This window comes from Amphiprion ocellaris, chromosome 19, assembly GCF_022539595.1.
Source record: "Amphiprion ocellaris isolate individual 3 ecotype Okinawa chromosome 19, ASM2253959v1, whole genome shotgun sequence".
NCBI lineage: Eukaryota > Metazoa > Chordata > Actinopteri > Pomacentridae > Amphiprion > Amphiprion ocellaris.
Window position 1 is genome coordinate 11,055,030 of NC_072784.1, and position 24,133 is coordinate 11,079,162.

At 34.7% G+C, this 24,133-nt stretch overlaps 1 protein-coding gene and 1 long non-coding RNA gene across 2 annotated transcripts; one reads left to right on the plus strand and one right to left on the minus strand.

Annotated features, from left to right (window-relative positions):
- Positions 1-919: 919 nt before the first annotated feature.
- On the minus strand, positions 920-22,296 carry pigq (phosphatidylinositol glycan anchor biosynthesis, class Q). Its single transcript, XM_055005466.1, has 13 exons — positions 22,144-22,296; positions 21,161-21,347; positions 17,589-17,800; positions 15,822-16,018; positions 13,877-14,008; positions 12,684-12,804; positions 11,598-11,724; positions 11,364-11,517; positions 7,044-7,155; positions 6,739-6,819; positions 5,918-6,032; positions 5,768-5,829; positions 920-3,955 (listed from the first exon to the last, which is right to left on the minus strand). The coding sequence occupies exons 1-13, from the start codon at positions 22,294-22,296 to the stop codon at positions 3,803-3,805; spliced, it is 1,806 nt and encodes a 601-aa protein (XP_054861441.1). The 3' UTR covers positions 920-3,802.
- Positions 18,205-23,323, plus strand: LOC129347659 (uncharacterized). The gene is made up of 3 exons (XR_008599856.1): positions 18,205-19,538; positions 21,106-21,486; positions 22,012-23,323. It is a non-coding gene; the product is annotated as an uncharacterized LOC129347659 (long non-coding RNA).
- Positions 23,324-24,133: the final 810 nt, after the last annotated feature.

The following is a 24,133-nucleotide window of genomic DNA, read 5'->3' on the forward strand; positions in this document are numbered from 1 at the left end:
AGGTAGAAAGGTAGAGATAGAGGGGTAGAGGTAAAGATAAAGGGGTAGAGATAGAGGGGTAGAGATAGAGAGGTGGGGGGGTGGGACACAAGGACCATAAAACACAGCCACACATCTGAAGCATCCAGCATCCAGCTCTGGGACCAGGGACACTCGGAGAAAGGACACAGAAAGAAACAGAGTGAATGTAATGCAATAATGGTATATATAGTAAATACATAGGTAGTTAGAGAAGGGCTCAGTGCATCAAGAGATATTAAATATTTATATGTTTATACGGGGCGAAAACAATCATATACGGGCCGCTATTTCTATTTTTATCGCGTTGCATAACCGCAACATGAATAATATTACGAAATGTGATGTACAGTAGTAGGCTGAGTGTGTCAGATGTGTTTTTCAAAACATTGTGACTCATCTCTGCCTTCAGCTTCGCCAGAACAACCTCCTCTGAGCATCAACACCTACGCACAAGATGAATGAAAGCTGCAGATCCTCGTCCTGGCAGCAGCAGCTTGAATGAGCTCATTAAAGATAATATGGCGACGAAAAAGCATTTCAAGCTCCAACAGGTCAGAAATATATCATATTCAGACTGTTGTTGCATTAAAAATAAGCAGTTTAAACTGATTTTACCAATAAACTATTCATGTGAAGCAACGTGATTCCTATTTATAAGCTTCTAATAGGAAAAAATGTGAATTAAGAAGTGAAAAAAAGAGCCTGTATCATCAGAAAATGTAAAAATTTCAGTCATTTTAAAAAAGGCGGGTGCAAAACATCTTCCCTTCCCTTGCATATTTTCTTTGACAAAAAAATCTAAATAAACGCTCCATAAAACATATTGATGAACAGAAATGTGACCCACATGCATCAAAAATTGGATATATATCAGTATAAAAAGCCAAACACGAGACTGTCAAGATTATACTGGATTTGTTTTATTTGTTAATGATCAGATCTCATGAAAAAACGCCACTTAAATGAAATTAAATTACAAACAAGACTGCACCTTTACTTATTTAACATTTACAAATCAGTACAAATGAGGCTAAAAGGGAGGCAAGGAGGATGAAGGTGAAACAAAAGAGGAATAATTCACATTAAAGGAGCAGAAAACAGTCCGTGACGCGATTAGCTTAGCTTAGCATAAAGACTGGAAACAAAGTGAAACTGCTAGCCTCGCTCCTCACAACTAAAACTGCTGGATTGTTTGAAGCTGGATTTTTAACAAGAGTTGGTTGAATATTAGCATTTATTGAAGATTAGGCACATTAAGTAAAACAGACAAAAGCAGAGCAGAAGAAGATTTTCACCCCTGATAATACTTCTGGTTCCAGTGTTTGGAGGGAATATGGCAGCAAAAATACAACACTAATCATTAAAAAAAAATGCAAAAAACATAGGTAAAAAAAGTTTGTTCAGTTGCTGTAATTTGAACTCAGTTAAATGTGTAATAAATCATCAAGGATTTTAACTATTTACACAATCAGTGCATCTAAAGTATGTAATTAGCAGAGCTTCACTGTAACCTCGGTTAGTGCGACGGGGAATCAGGAAGTTGATCGGGCTACATGTCAGGAGACGACATGATTTTCAACATCTGGACCAGTGCTACAGATGTTTTTGACACCACCAGCAGCTGCATATTAGTAATTTTAAACGTTTCCAGCAGCTGGATGATCCAAGCTTCCTGTGGAGGATCGTCATGGTGACCAGAGGGGGGTCTGCGGCTACCATCAGGAGAAGAAACAGCAGCTTAACAGGGAAACGTCCGGAGCATGCTCGCCGTTTTCAAAGCAGAGTTCTAACGTCCTGTAGCATCTGAACGTTCTGACAACGTTAACTGCAGCGTCGCAAACATGTTGGGTTGTTTATTAGCCACAACAACACAATCGTCGCTCTGGATTTGTCTCATTCTGGTTTAGTTTTTTGATTCGGCTCATTGCAGATGGAGTTTACATATTAGGGAGTGTTGCAGGAGCACTGGGCGCAGAGCATCACCGCACAATGAGAATTTCATTTTAATATTTTAAAGGTGCTGTCACAGAACTTGTTGTTCACACCTTGTTTAGTAACACGATGGTAAAAATAAAGACAAAAACATGAGTAAGTAGGAGTGTGCTCCTGTACGTTTAGCCTTTAGGATCAGTCTGTTATTTCAGTTGAAAATGTTGCTGCTCCGTCATAGATTTTGTTCATTAAGTTGTTATTTGTGACCCAAAATTAAGTCCCGTAAAATATTTTGGCTAAATTATGAGGATTTCATGTTTTTAAACCTGGGAATTTTTGCAATTTCACTCTTGAAAACCATAAAGCACCAACATCTAGACGTCTACGAACGCCAGTTTATGTTTGAGTCATCATCAACATTGAATCTAAATATCTAAAAAAAAATGGAACAAAGTCTGAGGGGATGCAGCGACATATTTAATGAATTCTGTGTTAATTGACCCTTTAGCATCATGTTATCCCTAAATTGTCAGCTGTGTCCTGATTTTCCTTAAGACATCCAAAAACACATGGGCAGCATAAGACATGGTTTTTCTTACAGATTTAGCAATAATAACACTAAAAATCTAAAGTTTGTCCTGAAGGTTTGGCTGGGGTTGAGAGTAAATGAGCTAATTGGTGGAGATTTTAATTAGATTCAGACAAAAAATAAATAAATTTGTTACTGTGGGATGCACAACAGCTTTTAAAATGTCGTGTTGTAAAATAATGTTCAAATTTGATCAGATTCATCATTTATCTGTATGTTTGTGACCAACATTCAAACAGGAATCGTTTTGGTCCTTAGATTTTTGTGGCTGCAGTCACCTGATGACACACAGAGGATTTTGTTTTTCTCTTTTTAGCCCTTTTCAAATCATAAAATACTGTCCATAGTCAGAAAAGTCTGTTTTTAGCACGTTTTCAGGAGTAAAATGTTGTCTAAATAAACTGAATCCTTTGTAAAAACCTTTAAATATAGATGGGAATAAAACTAGAAGCTACAAATTTGAACTAATAGATATAAAACTGCTCCAATTGATTATTTCTAATAAGAAAATTACTTAATGCATTACAAGTCTGCTAAAGTTTTAGGTATAAATATTTAAATTGTGTATTATATATATCCAATAATAAGCTCATTTGCATTCATTTCCAGGACAGAAATCTGAACACTGGATAAAACCAGCTTCAAAATAGGAGTTTTCTTTCTTTTTATCACTGAGAAATATCAGAAAATACCATAAAAAAATCTAAATCTCTCTTTTTGGAATAAAATGTTTTAGAAATCAGGTTGTTCTGTAGCTTTTACTCACTTTAAGACAAAAAAAAACGTGACTTCTTTTTCGGGGATGCAGCTGTGCTTTAAAAAAAACCTTTCAAGTGATAATATAATTCAGATTTATGGCAGATTCATCATTTATTTAAGCACACAGAGATTTTGGTCCCTTGTTGTTTCTTGTTGCTGCAGTCATCTCCTTTGGGAAACATGAGGAGTGTTCACATTTTTTGTTAAATATTAACAAAAAAAATTGAGTAATATTAGATTTAATATTATTTCTCTGCGTCCTGAAAGTCGTTTTATGATCGCAGCTCCTAAAACACGACAGCAGGACGTGGCTACTTGCTGGTTTCCGGGTTTCTGGTTGCTCATATTCACCGTTCGCCTTCAAGTTGATCAGAAATCTACAAATGTGACGACCTGGCAGCTTCGGCCGACGCTCTTCCCATCGAAACACGACAGCAGCGCATGTTAAAAGTCTCCTATTCTGTCTCTTCCCTTTCCTCCCTCCGTCCACGCTTCTGGATCTCAGTCGGCTTTGGTGGTTTTGTGCCTCCAGGGGTAGATGAGCTCCCCAACGAACAGCTTCTTGACCAGGGCGAGCCACGAGTCTCTGGGGTAGCAGCTGTAGGTCGGAGTCTGGTAGGTCTGGACCACCGTACTGACCTTCAGAGGGTTAATCTGAGGGAGAAAATATCATAATAAATATGTAAAAGGACACACAGATTAAAAGATTACACCATCTGGATGCTGTAGGAGAAGAAATGCTCAAAGAAATCAAACAAATGTTCAGAAACAGCTGATATTGTTGTGCAAATATCTGAAAAATCGCCCAAATTGTTAGACAAGCATCAAATTTTGGCACGTACATTAATATAGCCATGAGAAAATTAAAAATGGCCGCCGTTTGTCAAGCTATTGTCAGTGATCGGCATCATATATTATACTTTGAGCTCCAGTTTTTATGATATGAACATTGTTTAATGCATTTTTTACATATTATGATTTTGAGTTTGGCAACAAAAGCATCCATGGCGTTTTGAAGAACAGTAAAATCTCACTAATTATAAGTCGTAATGAAAACGCAAATGTCTTTGATATAAATGCAGTTAGAATTTATTTCATTCATTTATTAAAGTCTTTCAGAAAATATGTATTTAATTCAACTTAAAAAAGTGTACTCAATACTTTTTGCATTTTTGTAAGATCTCCAGATATCTTGTGTGTTTTATTTTTTTCATTTTTCTTTCAAAAACAATATTATAGTAGAATAAAATTATAATTTTGGGTTGTATTTTTAATTAACACAAATTTTAATTAATTTGAATTTATAGTAAATGATGCTACAATGGATTCCAACACTGACAAATTGGACCACGAGCACAAAAAAGGTCCATAAAATAGGTGATAAAATGGGATGACTGTGGTTGTTTTTCATTTTACTGTATTTTTTCCATTGAAGTCTGCAAGAAAATGTGTATTTAATTCAGCCTTTTAAAAGTAGGTACTGAATTTAATATGTTTAAAAAAAATTTAAGATCTCCAGATGTTTTGTGTGTTTTATTTTTCCATTTTTAGTTTCAAAAACAAAATTCTACCATTGTAAAATAATAATTCTGGGGTGTATCTTAGACACATCAGCGGGGAATGTGGTGTTATTAGTTTGAATTTATCAGAAATGATGCTACAATGAATTCCCATAGTGACCAAGGTCCATAAAATAGATGATAAAAATGTGATGTCTGTGGCTATTATATATTATATATATTACTTTTCTCTTTTCTATTGAAGTCTATAGTAAGACATGTATTTAATTCAAAATTTTTAAAGAAAGACCTGAACTGAACATTTTCTAACGCATTTTAAAGATCTTCGGGTATCTTGCATGTTTTATTTATTTTTTGGGGTTTCTTTGAAATACAACATTATAGCAGTGTAACAAGCGTTAGCTTATTAATACTGTCAGGACTGCAAAAAACTATTCAGATTATCAAAGTTTAAATTTATAGTCCTATTAACACTGACAAATGCTTGTTTGTCCAACAGTTTTTTATGTATTATATTCCCCAAAATTGGTATCTGGCTCATTATGAGAAAAGAAATATAATAAATCCTTTATATAAATATTAAATAATCCATAAAACCTTGAAATTAACAGAAATGTATACCCACAAGCATCAAAAAAAGCCAATCAAAAGACTGTCAAGAACGCCAGCTAAATGAAAAATCTAAATAAAGATGCACATTAACCAACTAAAGTGTTACAAATCAGTACAAATGAGGCTAAAAGGCAGGTTGTGAAGATAAAGGTGAAGTAAAATGAGAATAATTCACATTAAAGGGAAAGTTTGAAGGCTGTGAAATGTGAATTTTATCTCTGCACATACAGAAAACAGCCAACAATGTGTGTAGCTTAGCTTAGCATGTAGCATCACAGGTAAACATCCGATTTTGCCAGAAACAAAACAAAGTGAACAAAGAGCGACGTCTTACCTCCATCAGCAGGTGAAGAGCGACGCCAGGCTCGTCACAGAGCACCCTGAACTTTACTCCCTCTGTGGAAATGAGACCAATATTAGATTTCACACTTTGATTTAAAGACTTTAAGAGATTCCTTGTGAAGACGCTGTGAAGGTTTTGTACCTGCCAGTCTGTAGGACCGACAGATGCGAAGGCCGACGGCGAACAGCGGGAAGGAGTTGATGAAATCCACGCTGAGATGGAGGACGCCCTGGAACAGCACCACCACCAACCGAAGCTGTACAACACAGGGACGTACAGGTGTGATAAACAAACACACCCAGCTGAAATTGCGGGTGATTTTTCATTTTACTTTCTTTCTTTTTAATTTAAGTCTGCAAGAAAACGTGGATTTAATTACACTTTTTAAAAGACGGAACTAAATTCAATACTTGTTAACACTTTTGTAAGATCTCCAGATATCTTTCATCTTTTATTTTTTTCCATTTCTGTTTCAAAAACAACATTATAGCAGTGTAACGACATACATTTTTGGTGTGTTTTATAGACATCAGTGGGTGAGGTGTTGTAATTAGTTTAAATTTAAAGTAAATGATGCTACAGTGGGTTCCCATAGTGACAAACGGGACCATGGGTACCAAAAATGTCCACAAAATAGGTGATAAAAAGTAGATGTCTGTGGCTATTTTCTTTATTTTACTTTCCTTTTTTTCTATTCAAGCCTGCAAGAGAATATGCATTTAATTGATTTTTTAAAGAATAAACCAAATTCACAGTTTAACCTATTTTTAAGATCTCAATATATCCTGTGTCTTTTATTTTTCCATTTTCTTCTGTTTCTTTCTAATTTTACAGTTTGTGGCTGATTAATAGTGAACTTTGGTGATGTTTTTGAAGAAAAAATACCTTTCAAACCTAGATTTTGTGGTTCTGAGGGTTGCCAAACACCTATTTAGACCACATCTGTTACAGGATTGTCTTACCAGAGTGAAGACCAGGTAGTAGAGTGCTGTGGTGGGCAGCAGGAACAGCAGGATGGTGAACAGCAGAGTTCCAATGAAGAGCTGCAGCAGCACAAAAACACACGAACAACTTTACCTCTGAGAAACACTTAGTTTTTTGCAATCTGGGCAATTTTTATGCTCCAATTTGTTCATTTTCTGCATCAGTTTACTGTATAAATGTCTTTACTTATGTAATTTATGCACCAGGTGATAAAATAAAACTATACTTGAATATAATGCACTAATTACTTAAACTAATGATTGAGGAGGATGTTCTGTGTTACCTGGTCCAGGTCGTAGGAGCAGGAGTCCACTCTCTGCCGGAGAACGTTCCACTTCTTCCCCCTGAAGAGCCTCCAGAGAGACGAGAGTCCGTAGATCTTCAGACAGTACAACCTGACGGAGACGAAAAACACAACAGATGATGGATTAATGAAGAAAAACACCTGTTAAATAACTGTAACCCAGCAGAGTTAAGAGTTTTATAGGTGTAGTGGAAGTGCTACAATTCACTATATTTTCAGAATAACAGATTTATAGCCCGTTTCATTTACAGTAACAAAAAAGTACCATTATTGTCGGATTTAAGAGCCCATATCATGCACATTTACAGTGTATCTGGGGTCTGAAAGAATGTGTTTACATGTTAACGTAGATGTTTCACCTCCATCCAAAAGGCTTCCTCGATTCTAACTGACTGATGGGGAGCTCCAGGTATTTATATTGACCCTAAAACCGCATGGCTCATCAACAGTCCAAGGTTTACATAAGTCAAGGTGTGAATGGTGGTGAAACAGCCTGGTGAGGGAGCAGTTTAAGTATGTCCCACCCAACAGTTCAAAACTGTCTGGGGAGGGACAGCACTACATTTAAGTAACTCATAGACCATCCTCTGCTTCTAAACTGCCTGGGGAGGGATTGCATTACAGAATTATACGTACCTTGAAAGTAGCATAGACTCCCAAACATTTCTAAACTGCCCAGAGAGGAATGCTGCGACAGCACTGTAAGTACCTGATAACCTGCATAGATTCCGTAAGTTTCTAAACTGTTTGGGGAGGGGTCACAGGGCAGCATTTTAAAGATGCCGCTACAGTTCTAAACTGTCTAGAGAGGGCTCTCATGGTAGTATTATAAGTACCTGACAAGTGGCATAAACCCAGCCAACATTTCCAAACTGCCTGGGAAGGGATCTCAGGACAGCATTATTTTTTACCACTAACGAGATAAGAACCATATATGGCAACCTTAAATATATTGACCTTAAATTTCAACATGAAAATTACAAATTTAAAAAAATGACACAAAAGTAAGAAAGTCTTATGTCCTCCAATCACACTCTAGGGATGAAATTTTGAATTTCAAAGTATTTCAATGAGTGCCCTTTTAAGGGTTAAGGATACCTCACCAGGCAGTTTCACAACCATCCACACCTTGAGTCAAGTGAATTGGGGGTGATGATGTTTATTTTTTTTCCATTCACTGAGGAGAACCTGCTGCATAATTTTGGATTCCTTTAGTACTTTGTCGAATCATGAATAAATATCTACATAGAGAGGCTTTCAGCTCAAGACTGGAATAAATCCTCTTAAATTATTAATGTTTTCATTTGTTATCATTCAGCCACTGTTCACCGTCAGTGCAAATTATGTAAAGGTTCTGATGCAGGCTATAAATAAGGAAGCTTTAACCCACTATTTACCTGCCTCTGAGGTTTTAAATCATTACTATGATTAAGCAGCCAGTTATATCACATTGGGTTAGTATCTGGAGACAAGTAATATTTTCAGTTCTGTCACACAAAGCTGTTATTTTCATACTAATTCTACACAATTCTGCCAAAAGACAGACTGAGAAGCTTTGTGCAGCTAATTCTGAAGCACGTCGATGTTTCTACCTTCATCTTCTCCAGAGCAGATGCTGAGCTGTGATCACAGGAGGAGATATTTTTAGGTTAATAAAACACTCCAACAAAGGATCTCAGAGTGAATTTAAACACACTCGACCGTGTTCCAGGAGCTGTTGGTGCATAAATATATAAAGAGGAAAGCGGGTAATTTTTCATTATGCACGACGAGCTATCTTTAGAGCAAATGCATAATTTAGACAATCCTCTCTCCTCTGCTTTCATCACAGCATTCAGGCTTCCATCATCTCGCCTCACAGCCTCCTGGTTAAAACAGGACTGAGTGGAAGCAAAAGCAGGTGAGTGCACCTGGTTTAAGGAATCAAATATTAAACAACACATTTATCCCCTAATCCCCAAACAGGATTTACCAGAGACGACATGTTGCTTCACACGCTGCGACATGGCACCAAATAAAAGAAGATTCACCTTTTAAACATAAAATCTGGGACATGAAAACACAAATCAAACAACAAAAGGATCAAGTGACATTGTCTAAACAATATTTAGGTCTTCATGAGTTAATTCTTCCTCTGAAGTCCAAGCTGCAGTTTCTGGAATTTCTTTGATTACTTATTTTAAAAATATATATTTAAAAAAAAAAAAAATGGAATCAGCATGCCCAAAATTTTCCCATGTGTTGCTTCCTGGTAAAAAATAAAATGGGAGCCACACATGTTACACAAAAAAATCCTGTTTTCAACTGAGAAAAAATGTGCATCAGTTTTTTTTCTCCTAATGAAATTATGTTCAACTAACGAACCACACCGAGTTAAAGGAATTAGTTTTTCCTCTTCAATCAAATGTATTTTAACTACTTAATGATTGGTAGCATGAACACAAGTTTTTAAGGTGATTATGAAAATAAAGTTCTTTAAATTTGTTTTTCCATGTTTTTAAAAAAAAACTGAGCTTAATTACCGCATTTATGAACACAAGGTTTTAAATTGACAAATACTTTTTTTTCAAATTAAGTTGTTCCAAATAAATTTTCTTCAGGAGTTTTTGGCTTTAACCTGGTTTTGTTCACATAGTAGCATTAAAGAAATTAATTAGTTAAGTCAAAACAAATTTGTTGGTAATCAACTTTTTATTTTGAACTGCAGTTGTGTATTTCAACACACTGTATTTAAATAAAATATTAAAATTTTTATTGATGGAACCACATATTGCACATTGTACATTCAAGGACTGCTGGAAAGTTGAACCTTTTTTAATCAGTTTTTACAGTTTCTGGGTCTGATAAAATGTATAATTTTGTGGATTTTCTTTTAAAGACAACATACTTTTCAAACCCACCAGGGGAGTTTTGGAGTTCAGCAGATGAACAAGCTAACAGACATTAGCTTCACTTCTTTACCATCGCAGCTCCTCATCCTCTCCGTCTCTTACTGTCAATAATTATTCTGTCTTAACGAGCTCAGGAGCTGCAAACATCAAGAGCAAACAGAGCCGAGTGTGCAGCAGCTGAAGGAAGAAACAACCTGAGATCATTATTTTCTACCATCTGAGGCGATCATGCAACAGTGACATCAAACACAACATCCTGTTCGAGTTACGATTACAGATAAAATACCAACTCTCAGTTTTAATGAAGTTCAAACGTGTTTCAATTAAAGTTGGTGCATTTGTTATTGTTCGACTGCCATTTTCTAGTAAATACAACCACATATATAAATAATTGGGTCTTAAACGACTCATTATCCTTGATAATTAATACATATAAATGGTCAGAATACAGCCAACACTTGCCAAATTGGTGAGACATTATTAAATATGGATAACAATCTTTTTCCTGTTGTTTTTACTGATACTCTGACTTCTTATTGAACCACAATCAGGTGCAAATATCTGTAGCACGGATTAAATTTAACTAAAGCGTCTCTGCAGGATCAACAGAGGAGGCAAAACATTTGGAAAAAACTGCCCCCTGCAGGCTACTAAAGGCAACATCTCACACAAATTTGACTCAACAAACCGACTCCAAGCATGTTTTTAAAGATTTGTTTCTTCAAAAGTGACATAATTAAGCACATCTGTGTTCAGCTTAATTTGCAGTGACTTCGAAAAATGATGCTGCAAATTTAGTATTTTACCATTTCCTGTATTAATTAGCAAAGTAGTGTTGTTTTTTTCACTCTAATTGCCCAAATAGTGGACTATGAAGGTTAATGCTTTATGTCTCATTTTTCTTGTTTTGTGTGTAGAATTAGGCATTTTGTGTCTTTTTTCTTGTTTTGTGTCTCATTTTTGTTGTTCAATGCGACATTTTGATTCTATTTTGTGTCTTTGGGACAGTTTTTTCTTGTTACGGTCATTTTATTTGTTGTTTTTGTCATTTTGTGTCAGTTGTGTCAGTTTTTACCAGAACTCAGATGTGTTTTTCATCCTAAAATGTCATGAGTCTATTTGCTGTACTGATGAAGTTGTGAGGCTCAGAAATGATGGAAAAAGTCCATTAATATTCCATCTCTATGTCCTTCAAGGGTCTATAAAATATTCACAATATGAAGGTAAAACTTTGCATGGATTCATTAAATACACTAAAGTCATTATATTCTGAGGCTCAGGCTCGGATTCATTTTCTCGTCTTCACACCAGAAGAAAAGTCAGTTTTCAAAGAAGATACATCAAATATTACTACTAAAATGCTCCAAATGTTCATCTATAGCAGCTTAAATCAATAAATAACGAGTACCTGGCTCCGTAGACGTAGAAGCAGTAGATGTGGAAGGTGAACAGAGCCACCATGTCAGACAGCAGAGAGAGGGCGAAGCTGAGGCCGAGGCAGGCCGACAGACCTCCGTACCAGAGGATGCCCTCGATGAACGGAGACATCAGGTGGATGTAACCTGGAGGACACATTCAGTGAGAACACCTGCAGATAAAAGACCCAGATACATGGTAAAACCAGCTCTGTGCTGTGACTCACTGATCCAGAGGTGGATGTGGTAGAGGAAGAAGCGGCCCAGAACCTGGTCCAGAGCTCGGTTCATCTTCAGCCCCGCCGGAGCTCCCATCAGCCACTGCAGCAGTTGATCCAGCTCTTTAGCCACGTGCTGAGGAGGAAACGGGACGGAAGAAACAGGAAATTAACCCGATGTGGCTTGAAGGAACAGCAGAAGCAGGAAGGCAGAAGAAAACAGGTTATGGATGAATTAGTTAAAACTCTGGTAAACAAGATGATATTAATAACGACTTCATACATATAGCACCTTTAAACCCATATTATATATTATATATCACATATAAACATATATTAAATATTATAGGTCACATTTAAACATATATTATGTCCCCTTTAAACACATATATTATATAGCAATTTTAAACACATTATATATTATATAGTAACTTTAAACACATATAATATATTATATAACACCTTTAAAACACATATTATGCATTATATAGTAACTTTAAACACATATTACATATTATATAGTAATTTTAATGTTGATCAGAAATCACGGCAACATAGCATGTGCCAATTTATTACAGATGTACCCACAAACAAAATGTTCTTGTGCTGAGCACAGGCGTGTGTTATGCATGTGTACTTTTATGTACGGATACCAAATCGTGTCACCTAAATATGTAGCAGGCGGCAGGAATCGATGGGACTCAGAAACACCCCCACAATTTAATCAGTTGTTCCTTGTATTATTTCTGATGGAAAAGTCCCAATAAGTCCACAACAGTGGATTTGCAGTAGGATCAATCATGTGATTGTCAGCAGGCAGCTGACGTAGTGTTCATTTGTTGTCATGGTTACAGTGACGCCGTGCCGCTATCTCACAATGATGCAGAAATCTTTAACAAATCTGTGGATCCAGACTATAAGCCGCATCACTGCCAAAATCTAATCATTTGGTCCTTGTGTCATTTCTGACCTTCTCTGAAAATTTCATCCAAATCCATTATTCTGTTCTTTAGTAATCTTACTAACAGACAGACAGACGGACAAATGTACGGCGCGTTCCTTGGCGGAGTAATAAATAAATCTCAGTTTACTCACATCAGCTGCAGGAACCAGAGTGTTTGCCAACATGGTGATGTGATCGTCTCTGTAGAGCCACAACATCAACAGAACGCCGAGCGCCACGTCCACCAGCACCGACACCAACATGTTGGCTTTTCTACAAACACAGAGGGAAAACACATGAAGAAAATATAAACATCTACATCCTGGACATTAAACAACAAGAAACAACACTTACAGAGTTGAGCTGAGATGGCATTTTACATTTTTTAACCGTGTGAGGAAGGCTGTTCCTTAAATTAATTGCATTTTTTTGGAAGAAATTATAACAGAGAAGTTACTTAAATACTTAAGTAAATATTTTTAAAATACTTCTTTCAGGCAGGTTTAAATAAAAACTATACTTTAAGTAATAAAGGCAAAAATACTAAATGCAGAAAAATGTCTCCTGTCATGTCGTGCTGCTGTTTTATTAAATATTAAATTGACTAGTTTTGAACATAAAATATTCAAATTATTAATGCTGTTGTCTTTTTAATTTATATATTTTTTTGCTTTTTAATATTTTTATTTAATTCTTATTCAGGTTTCATATTTTCTGCTTATTTTCTTACTCAAACTATTTTAAAACAATGCCTCTATATCTCAGTGTATTCAGAGTTTATATAAAGTTTGAGCTGAATTAAATTAAATTAAATTAAATTAAATTAAATTAAATATTTGTTTTGCAAAAATTCCAAAAAACACTTTAAAAAAATAGAATAAAAATCCCACAGATGTCTTGGCAATGTTTGTTTTACCCAAACTGCCAAGTTAATAATGAACTGTTCTTCAAAATATTGAAAATAATGAACGTTTCTGGTCTGGTGCAATTTTTTGTATTTTTGTGTAAAAATTTTTATTTAATCACTCACTATATAGTTTTTTTGTTTCACTTGTGTTCACAGAGAGTGATCTTTCACAAATCTACATTTGTAAAATAACAACAAACTAAAGCTTTAAGACAACTGTAGTGGAGTAGACGTATATTTTATGCCTCTGAAAGCATAAAAGTGTGAAAATTTACTTTTTCCTCAACATTTATGGGTAAATTCCAGTTCTATTTCATGTTTTTAATTATTCAGATTTTAGTGCCACAATCAGGACAAAGCTTCAACTTTAAATACATAAACTTTGATAAAATCTTCAGCCGCTGCATCACTTCTGCAGCCAGAATCTCGTCTCTTTACCTCATGAACTGCGTGTGACTAGCGGCTGGTTTCGGTGAACTCAGCGTCTTCATGTGTTCGGTTCTGTAGCTCAGCTGGACACATGTGGACAGTTTGGTGGACAAAAACCTCAGCGGGTAAAAATTAAAGATCCTGCAGAAGAAACAAGATGAAAAAGATAAAAACGTCTCAGTGGACATTCAACACAACAAGTGGCACTTCACACAGCATCCATCCATCCATCCATTATCTATACACTGCTTAATCCTCACTAGGGTCGCGGGGGGGGGCTGGAGCCTATCCCAGCTGACTCAGGTGAAGGCAGGGGACACCCTAGACAGGTCACCAGTCTGTCGCAGGGCTACATATATAGACAAATTCACACCTACGGGCAATTTAGAATGATCAATTAACCTCAGCATATTTTTGGACTGTGGGAGGAAGCCGGAGTACCCGGAGAAAACCCACGCATGCACAGGGAGAACATGCAAACTCCATGCAGAAAGATCCCGGGAAAGCCGGGACGCGAACCAGGGACCTTCTTGCTGCAAGGCGAAAGTGCTAACCACTACGCCACTGTGCAGCCCACTTCACACAGCAGACACTGAATATTTTTACTCCTACAAAACGGATTCCTTTTCAGAATAAATGTCACCAGATAAAGACAAAAACAAGCAGAAAAATAACAAACACTCTTTTTTATTCCAACAATTCACATGAATAAATGTTACAGTCAAATTAATTTCATAATTATTTTTAAGTTTTCATGTTCGTACCACTCAAAGAATGACTGAAAATTAACATAAATTAACAATCATGAACTTACTGGCATTCACAGAGCAGCTGTGTGACAATAATTCATTGATATAATGATATAATTAATTATTGTCACAGACTTGATGGATAATTAACCAGTTAAGTCTATTTAACTGCTGACATCTTTTCTATAGGAAAAAAAGCAAATTTGTAAAAAAAAAACAAAACAAAAAAAAAACCAACAATATTTAGAACTAAAACACAGAGAAAGTGATTGTGAGAGAAATCAATTCATTACAGTCCTGAGAAATCAAGCTGCCAACTGAACTTTTACAAATGTTTCATATTTTTATATATTTCTCAGGGTATTTATTATTTTCATTTTTTTTCTTTTTAATTAGTATTTATTATTTTCAGATTTTTAAAAAAATTAGTACTGATTATTTTCTGATTTTATTAATTACTTCGAACATTTATCATTTTCCTATTTTTCCTAACTATTCAGGGCATTAATTCTTTTCATATTTTTATTAATTACTCTAGATATTTATTATTGTCATTTTTTATTAATTTCTCAAGGTATTTATCATTTTTAGATTTTTATTAATTACTCAGCGTATTTATTATTTTCATATTTGTATTAATTACTCAGGGTATTTATTATTGTCATTTTTTTATTTCTCAGGGTATTAATTCTTTTCATTTTTTTATATTAAAGTGCTTTTGTATAAAGCTTCTTTTTTGCAGCTGCTTTTACTTCTATCTTGTTTTTTTTCTTATTTTTTACAAAGCCCACTTGAGGGCAAACAATTCCAACACACCCATGCAAATGGCAATAAATTCTGCATCATATTAAGAAACATGAGAAAAATCACTGTTCAAACAACAATCTGACTTGTTTTCTTTCAACATTATGATGATAATGTTCATCATAATATTTATCTATTTAAAACACTCTCAAATACTGTAAGTCAAAAGCACATGCAGCATTTTTGTGGTTTCTCTCACTAGCAGAGGTTAAAGATAAAAGTTCTACGCTACAGTTTTGATGCTTTACTCTGTCAAACACGGCGGTAAAATTAAACTATTTGGACTTTAAAATGGACAAAGCACCTGAAGACGTCAATGCTGGCGCTATTTTCTGACAACTTTATACACAAATGTGACTGATTTGCAGGTGAATCCCTGAGTCTGATGCATGTTTTCTCACCGGACGCTGCAGATCCACGTCCACACTGAGAGCAACCAGCTGAGCAGCAGGCAGAGCGGCACCGACGCCTGTTTGAGAAGCTCCACGATGATGCTGGCCTCCCGGCCTTCAGACTGCCAGTGAGTCGACTTCAGGGGTCCGTCGTCGTATTTGTCCAGGAAGAACAGAGGCTGGCTGAGGGCCACCGTCTGGAACACCTGAGGAGGAGAAGGAGGAGTTAGAGATTAATAAATACCTGGTGGAATTATCTGGAGAGACGCAGCAGGATCAGTGAGGATTAGGGATCGATTACTGAACTTATACACTGAATATTATATATTAACAGCATGATATTTTTATATGTAGACTTCCTCATAATAAAGGTTAATTTTAGTGAATACGCAACACAAATATGAGCGATGATGTCTGAGTGACACGTGTCACTGCAACTTTCTCCTGTTTGTCTCCTGCTGTTAATGTTTTTCTTTTCCTATCACCGTAATTTCCCCCTAAAGTCCAGATCTTAAAGCAGGGGTGTCAAACACGCGGCCCGCGGGCCAAAACCGGCCCTCCAGAGGGTCTAATTTGGCCCGTGGGACGACTTTGTAAAGTGTAAAAATTACAGAGAAGACAATGACTGCAATGCAAATTTGCAAAACTACAAATTTAAAATAATTCCTAGACCATGACAAATTGTTTTGATCAAAAAGTAAAATACTAGATTTCTCATTGTTTTTGTCATTTTGTGTCTCGTTTGTAATATTTTGCCTTTTTTTGTTATTTTTTTGTCTTTTTTTGTCTGACTTTTGTCATTTGTCTCATGTTTTTGTCATTTTATGGGTTTTTTTGTCTCGCTTGTGTTTTCTGTCTCATTTTTGTCATTTTGTTTTTTTGTCTCACTTGTGTTGTCTATTTTTTTTGTCGTTTTGTTTCTCGTGTTTGTCATTTGTTGTCTCGTTTGTGTCATTTATGTAATTTTTTTGTCTTGTTTTTGCCATTTGTCCATTTTTTGTAACCTTTGCAACTTTTTTGCCAAATTTTTTGTCATTTTGTCTCATTTTTGTAATATGTTGTCTTGTTTTTTTGTCTGACTTTTGTCGTTTTGATCATAAAATAAAATACTGTATTGTTCAGTTCCAGATACCTGTGACTGAATATTTCGTTCCTTTGTAGACACTCTGTGATCTGTAAGTTTTAATGTGTAAATGATAAACTGAGGCAGAATGTTTTTCAAATTGAATTAATTTTTTCTTACAGGTTGTTCATGTTTTGTAAAAAAAAAAAAAAAAAAGGTTTTCTTGCTGCTACAGAGACACGTCTGCCAGTTAGAGCAGAGTGTTTAAGTTAATTTGACTTTAAAAAGACCTTACTAGCCGTAGCCGAGCACCGTCAGCAAAGTATGTTCCAGCTACACCACTTGTACAGCTGAATTATTGCGTTTTTTTCTAACAGGTGAGCTATCGATACCGGCTCTGTGTCCCGCCCACAGTACAATCTGATTGACTGTAATATGTCACGCGTAACAGCCAATCACAGCTATTGTATACACAGAGAGACAGACGAGCACATTGTGATTGGCTGTTACTCGTGACATAAAACAGCCAATCAGATTGTGCTGTGGGCGGGACATTGAGAAAGTCGGCTGCGTCAGACCCACCGTAGCGCATTTAATGTATTTTACGATAATCTGTCCATAAATTAATGATCTGAAGACACCAAATACTGGCTTAAGTAATCGATTGGGCCGATAATCAGTCGATTCCTACTGTGGATGCTTCAAATTTTCACCTGTCTCAGCTCGGACGGTGGATCAGTTTTGGCGTCTCCACTCTCTATGGGATGAAGCTGCGACAGCATCACCTTCCTCTGCTCGTAGTGGACGAAGATCACCTTCTCCTCCTCCTCCTCCTCCTCCTCCTCCTTCTCTTCTGCATCACCATCACCATCCTCCTCTTCCTCCTTTTTCTCCTTTTTAACTGTCCGCTGAGCTGCTATTCCATCTAGTCAGGGCAAAACAAATATTTATAAACTCAGAAAATCTTCCTGTTTACTGATTCACCACATACAGTAAACCAATGAATAAAGTGTAGCTTTGAGCCATTCTTAAAGTTAAAAATAACAAATATTCTGCCTTATTTTGGTGATGCTGCTATAATAATAATAATAATAATAATAATAATAATAATAATAATAATAACAACAATAACAATAATAATAATAATAATAATAATAATAAACAAAGAATTGCTAAAGTCTCAAAAATAGTCTTAACTAAATATAGTTTTATTATTTAATTTATAGTTATTTTGTTATATTTTCTAGATTCTATTATATATAAAATTAGATTGAAAATTATGTGTAATATTTTTATTACGTTTATAAATTTATGATTTAATTTTATTATTTCATTTAAAAAATTAAGATTATTTTATTGAATACAGACTCACTGCTGAATCATTTTCATGCCGAATTACACAGAAGGCTCTACTCATTCATGTTTTATATCATTTTAGTCGTATTATGTGATTTAACTTGTCACTGAGCTTAGAAACAAGAATTGACACATTTTTGAACGGAGTCTGGTGTCTCTAACTCACCGTCCAGGGAAACGAAGGAAGGCGGCTCATTGCGAAAAACGACACTTGGAAGTCCTTTAAAATAGCTTCAGATTTTAATAATCTGTTCTCTGAGGTTTGACTCTGCTCTGAATGCGCCATGTTCAACGTGCTTTTGTTTACTTCCGGTTTAGCCACAATCCACCGCGATGATCTGTCGCTAAAGCTACTGGGTAATGTAGTTTCTTACTAGTTTTACGCTATTTAAATAGTAAAATCAAGAAAAACGATTAATATTTATTTTTACACTTAGAAATATTAGTAGAAATGTTAATTGAAGTTATTTATTTTACTATTTTTAAAAATTTGATTTATTTAGCAAATACTTCAAAAGCAACTATTGGTAGTAATATTTTTTAAATATATTTAGTATTATTACACTTTTAACTATTACTATTACTTCCCTTTTATGTCTAATTATGGATTTAAGTAACCAACAAACATCTCAAAAACAACATATAGATTGCAAATGTGTAAAACAGTCAATGCAAACATTTCAAAGACAACAGAAATAAATTAGAAAAGTATAAAACACTTCGATTTAAATAAAACAGTCTGGTAACACAATAAAAAAGTAATCCAAAATAAATATGAATACAATAAATATGATTATTATTTTCAATTATCATGTTTAGCATTTTTGAAATAATGACAATAATTATTGCTACCATAAAATTATATTTATATGTTGTTAAAAAATATTGATGCTATTAATTTTAAGTGATTATTTATTAAAATCTCTCTTTTTTCCAAATTATGAATGAAAAATCAAACACGTAAAACACTTAGACTGTGTATAAAATATAATACATGAAGAATTTTTCCAATCTTCAGGAACTAAAAAAGAAAATAAATGAATAATGATTAAACATAGATAATTTTCTCAACTTGAAAACTGACCTTTAAGAATCTACATTCATATTTAAATAGTAACACACACAAAGATGTTTTAGCCTTGAAATGGTTTAACGTTGTTATCAGTTCAGAGTATTTTTGTTATTTTTAGTCTGTTGAAGGTTTTCTTGCCGCTCTTTTCTTGCTGTGTCACTGCAGGTCGAGATAAATCTCTTTACAGTTGGACCAACTCCTCATTCAGGGCAGCAGCAGAACAGAGCAGTTACTGGTGAGGAACAACACATTATTACTACTAATATTATTCATATATTACTTTATTTTTTCATCTGAAAAACTGAAAATAACAATTCTGAACTTTCTGAGATTGTTGCTCATTGAGAATACAGCAGGTTTGCTTTCACAGTTGTGTTCAAATAGAACATATTTCTATTTCTGTGAATTACCTCTAAGAATAACTTAATAATAATAATAGCTATTATTATTAGTATTATTAGTTAAAACAAAAGGCTATAGATGCAAAAAAATACAATATGTCAATTATAATAATAAAAATTTAATTAAAGTGGCTGGCATTTGTAGAGTGATCGTTCACATAATACTTTGTTATCAATAATTTATTAAATATACATTGACATGTTCCATGTTTTAATAGCATTTTCTTTACATTCCATTTAAATTTTCTTTGATATTTTATTTTGAAAGTTTTTGCTGAACATGTGTTCAGTGAACCATAACGGTTTTTTTTATAAATTAGTGACTGACACACAGTGTTATTGTCAATATATTAATTATTTATATTAACAACAGCAACTCGGTTTTAGTGTGATTATTGCTAAAAGCAGCAATAGCAACATTTGAGAGACACCATCAAATATTTAAATAGACTAACAGTAATAATAATAATAATAATAATAATAATAATAATAATAATAATAATAATAATAATAATAATAATAATAATAATAATAATAATAATAATAATAATAAAGAATTGCTAAAATCTCAAAAATAATCTTAACTAAATATACAGTTTTATTATTTAATTTAAAGTTATTTTTGTTATATTTTCTAGATTTTAGCATATATAAAATTAGATTGAAAATTATGTGTAATATTTTTATTACATGTTTATAAAATAATTTATTATTTCATTTTATTATTTCATTTAAATCTTGAATTTTAACTTTAATACTGGTACTGAACAATTTGATCTAAACTTTCAGATTTTCATCTCTGGTCACGTGTTTAGTGAAATCTTCCAAAGTAAAACATGAAAAAACTTCAACAAAATGTTCAAATTAAATTAAAACATTAAATCTGTCAAAGTATATCAAATTATTTATATATATTCAACATATCCATGCTTTTTTGCATTAATTGGCTCAATTAAAGCTAAAATCTCAGGCAGAGATGATGAGAATTATCAACTTTCACTGTTAACGAGGTTTTCTTATTCAGACTTAGTTTTAAAAATGTGTTTGAGGCATCATTTGACTGTTTTTCTGCACAAAATTAACCAACTACGTGTTACCTATTGTAGTGAACAGGTTGTTTTAAAAGAGCCCTGTTAGGAATATAAACATTATTTCAGTTTGTACATAACTATATGGATTTTACTGATCAGTGCAGCCGCTTGTTTCTAACTTACAGCTGCACATCACAGCTCTGAAACTTCAATCATTTAAACATCAAATTAAAGAAATGCATTTAGGTCTGACACTGTCCAATATTTCATGAAATAACTGGAGTTTTTAGGCCAAATCAAAGTGAAATTAATGTTTTTAGAGAGTTTATAGGTTTGTATATATGTTAAACCTTGTGTTGGTTCTTTACAGCTCAATATCTGACCACAGTTTCCGTCCTCCTGCTCTATAAAACCAGCCGTCTTACTCTGATCCCGGTTGAGGACCTCGCAGGTGAAGCCCGTCTTCCCCATCTGGCGCCTGATCTGGAGCCAGCGCTGCTGGGGGAAGATGGTGCTGAGGTCCCTCAGGAAGCTCTCCATGCCCTCCTGGCCCTCTTTGGGTAAACTCCAGGAGCCCAGCACCGACAGCTCCACCCCGCTCTGGGCCTGCATCTGGGGGAGGAAGACGGAGGGAGGCCGAAGGTTTTTAGTTTGGTTCATCTCCAATGTTGTTCAGAAAAGAGACACAACTTGTTAAAGATCAGAAGTTAGAGCTGTGAGCTGAACATCTGGGAGTTTTAAACATCAGCAGGTATTTATATGTTGGAAAACTGAACGCTAAGCTCTGCAACTCAAATATAAAAGCAGCTAAAGTAACAGCTAAATGTAAAGTAACATTTAAAGTCGATTCAGCATCAGACTCAGATTCAAACAGCTCCAATGATCCCTTCTTTAGCAGATTACACATAAAATACCAATAATTCAAGAATTACAAAAGCGGTTCTTCATCAGAGGCAGCAGATAAACATACATGGGCAGTACGAGGCAACAACCAGCAGCTTTAAATAAATTAAAAACACGTATTGTAGTTCATATAAACAATTACTAGCATAAATAAATAAGTTTGAAAGGATGTAACGGTCATTTAAACTGACTCTGGTCAGACTTGAAGTCATGGTTTGTTCTTCTAAGAGCCTCATTAGAGTCATATGAGAATGTAGTCAAAAAACCAAACCCAAACTTTGTTCTTCTTACTTGCTTGTCAAACATAGTTTTAATTTGGAAAAGAATCCTTAAATATGTTCAATAAATTTACAGGAAGCTGATCTTTTTACAGGTAAATCAAACTAACGTTCACATGCCGTCGTGGTCAAATCATCTACAAACACCTCCCACCTCAGCCAGACTTTCTATCATTAAACCACTGAGTGACTGTAAACATTTAACCTCCTCCTGCTGCTGCACCGACCTGCTGGACGTACTGTTTGACCTGTCCGGGGATGAAGGGGTAGTGGATCACCGCCAGCACCACGGCCGAGTCGTGGCCGGAGATCCAGCGGCCGACCAGCAGCCCGCTGTCGGCCCGGTTACAGCACTGAGGGAAGAAGATCTTCAGCACCATGACGTCTGCAGCTTCAGCCTCCAGCAGCTCCAAAGATCTGAGAAACAATAACCAGGAGACAGTTAATGATTAAAAGGTAACAGCAACCGCAAGAACGGAGCAATGTAAGACTTCATTTTCATGGTATTTGTATTATTTTGTTAGTCTATTTTAAATTACTTTATCCTTTTGTATTTATTTAACATTACTATTTTAAATTTTACCCTTGTTTTTATGGTTCTACCCACTATTTTCTCTCATTCTGCCAAATTTTATATGGATTTTTGGTGCTTTTACTGGTGTATTTGTGTCCATTTGTGATATTGATTTTTTAAAAAAGTATTTTATCCAGTTTAACTCTGCTATATACTATTATCTTCCAAAAGATAAACATATTTTCTTATGATTTAAGCTTTGGATTTGAACTTCTAAATGAAAAAATGAAGGATAAAGACAACTGTTATTGTTTTTAAGTCTTCTTTAAACTTCTTGAAATTCATTTTCTTACAGGATTTCATTTCATCTTAGCTGCTTTGAAGAGTTTTTTTCAAGCAACAAGTGAGCCCCATGAGAGCTGAACATTAAGCTACAACAAAAAATGTATATAAGGCTCAATATTGTTTGAAAAATGGACTCAGTGGAAAAAGTTCCAGTACTTTCTGAAGTGTTAGAGCAAATATTGTTGGCAGAAATTGATGTTATTGACCTGTAAGTGAGGCCTAACAAGAAATTTGACTTTTTGAATATAAATTCCACCTTTAAATATGTATTTATTAGGTTCGGTTTACTTAGTACATGATCTGGCTGTCTGATGATATAATACACTTGTGCTGTTTGTATTGTTTTATTTCTGTGTATTTTCTTGGTGAGTTTTGTGAATTGCATTTTGTGCATTTTGCTGTTCCTTATTTAAATCACTCAAGTAAATTTGTAAAATGGAAAATATAGTTTGACCTTAACCACAAAATGTACACTAGTCAGATAAAGTCGTAATGTTATAAAATAACGGTTTAAATGTGCTGTATAAATAAAAGGGACTTGACTTTAACATGTAGTTTGTTGTTGAATTGCATATATATATATATATATACATATATTAAAGTCTCATTAAGGCACCTATTTTGATAATCGATTAATCCGTTTGAGTCATTTTCTAAGAGAAAAATTCTCTGCAGCTTCCTTAATGAGAGAGTTTTCTGGTTTGTTTCCTCCTCTATAACAGTAAACTGAGTATCTTTGGATCTGACATTTTTAACCATTTGGGACCATTTTAGACCAAATGATTCATCGATAAAATAACATAAAGATCAATCAACACTGAAAGCAACTGTTATTTACAGCTCTAACACAAATTAGCTTAAAACAAAATAAAGCTTTTGGCAACGATTTGTAACGTATGCTACATTTGTGCAGCTCTTACATGTCATTTCCTGAAAAATCTTCAAATATACATACATATAAACGAGCTATAATAACAGAGATAATACCTGCCGAATCGAAAAATGGAACCTTAATAATCATAAAAGTTATTCTAGTGCTACAAATGCATTCAGATTTAAGCACTACAGAAGGACAAACAGTAAATTTGAGGGTTTTTGAAAAGAGTCTGGAGCTGTAAAACCTGGACTGGACGGTTGGCCTCCTTCTTTGCCCTTCAAATATCGACTGTTGTTGTGGCAACAGAGGAAGCCTGAGGCAGGAATGTCATTGATTCAGTTTGTCAGCTAGCTAGTTAGCTCCAGAAACTAGGTTAGCTGCAGCTTTAGCGACGGCTCATAAATGTAGGAATTACTGACAGAAAAACGGCTTAACAAACGTCTATATGGTGGATAAAAAAAGACCAGTTTATTCTGTTCTG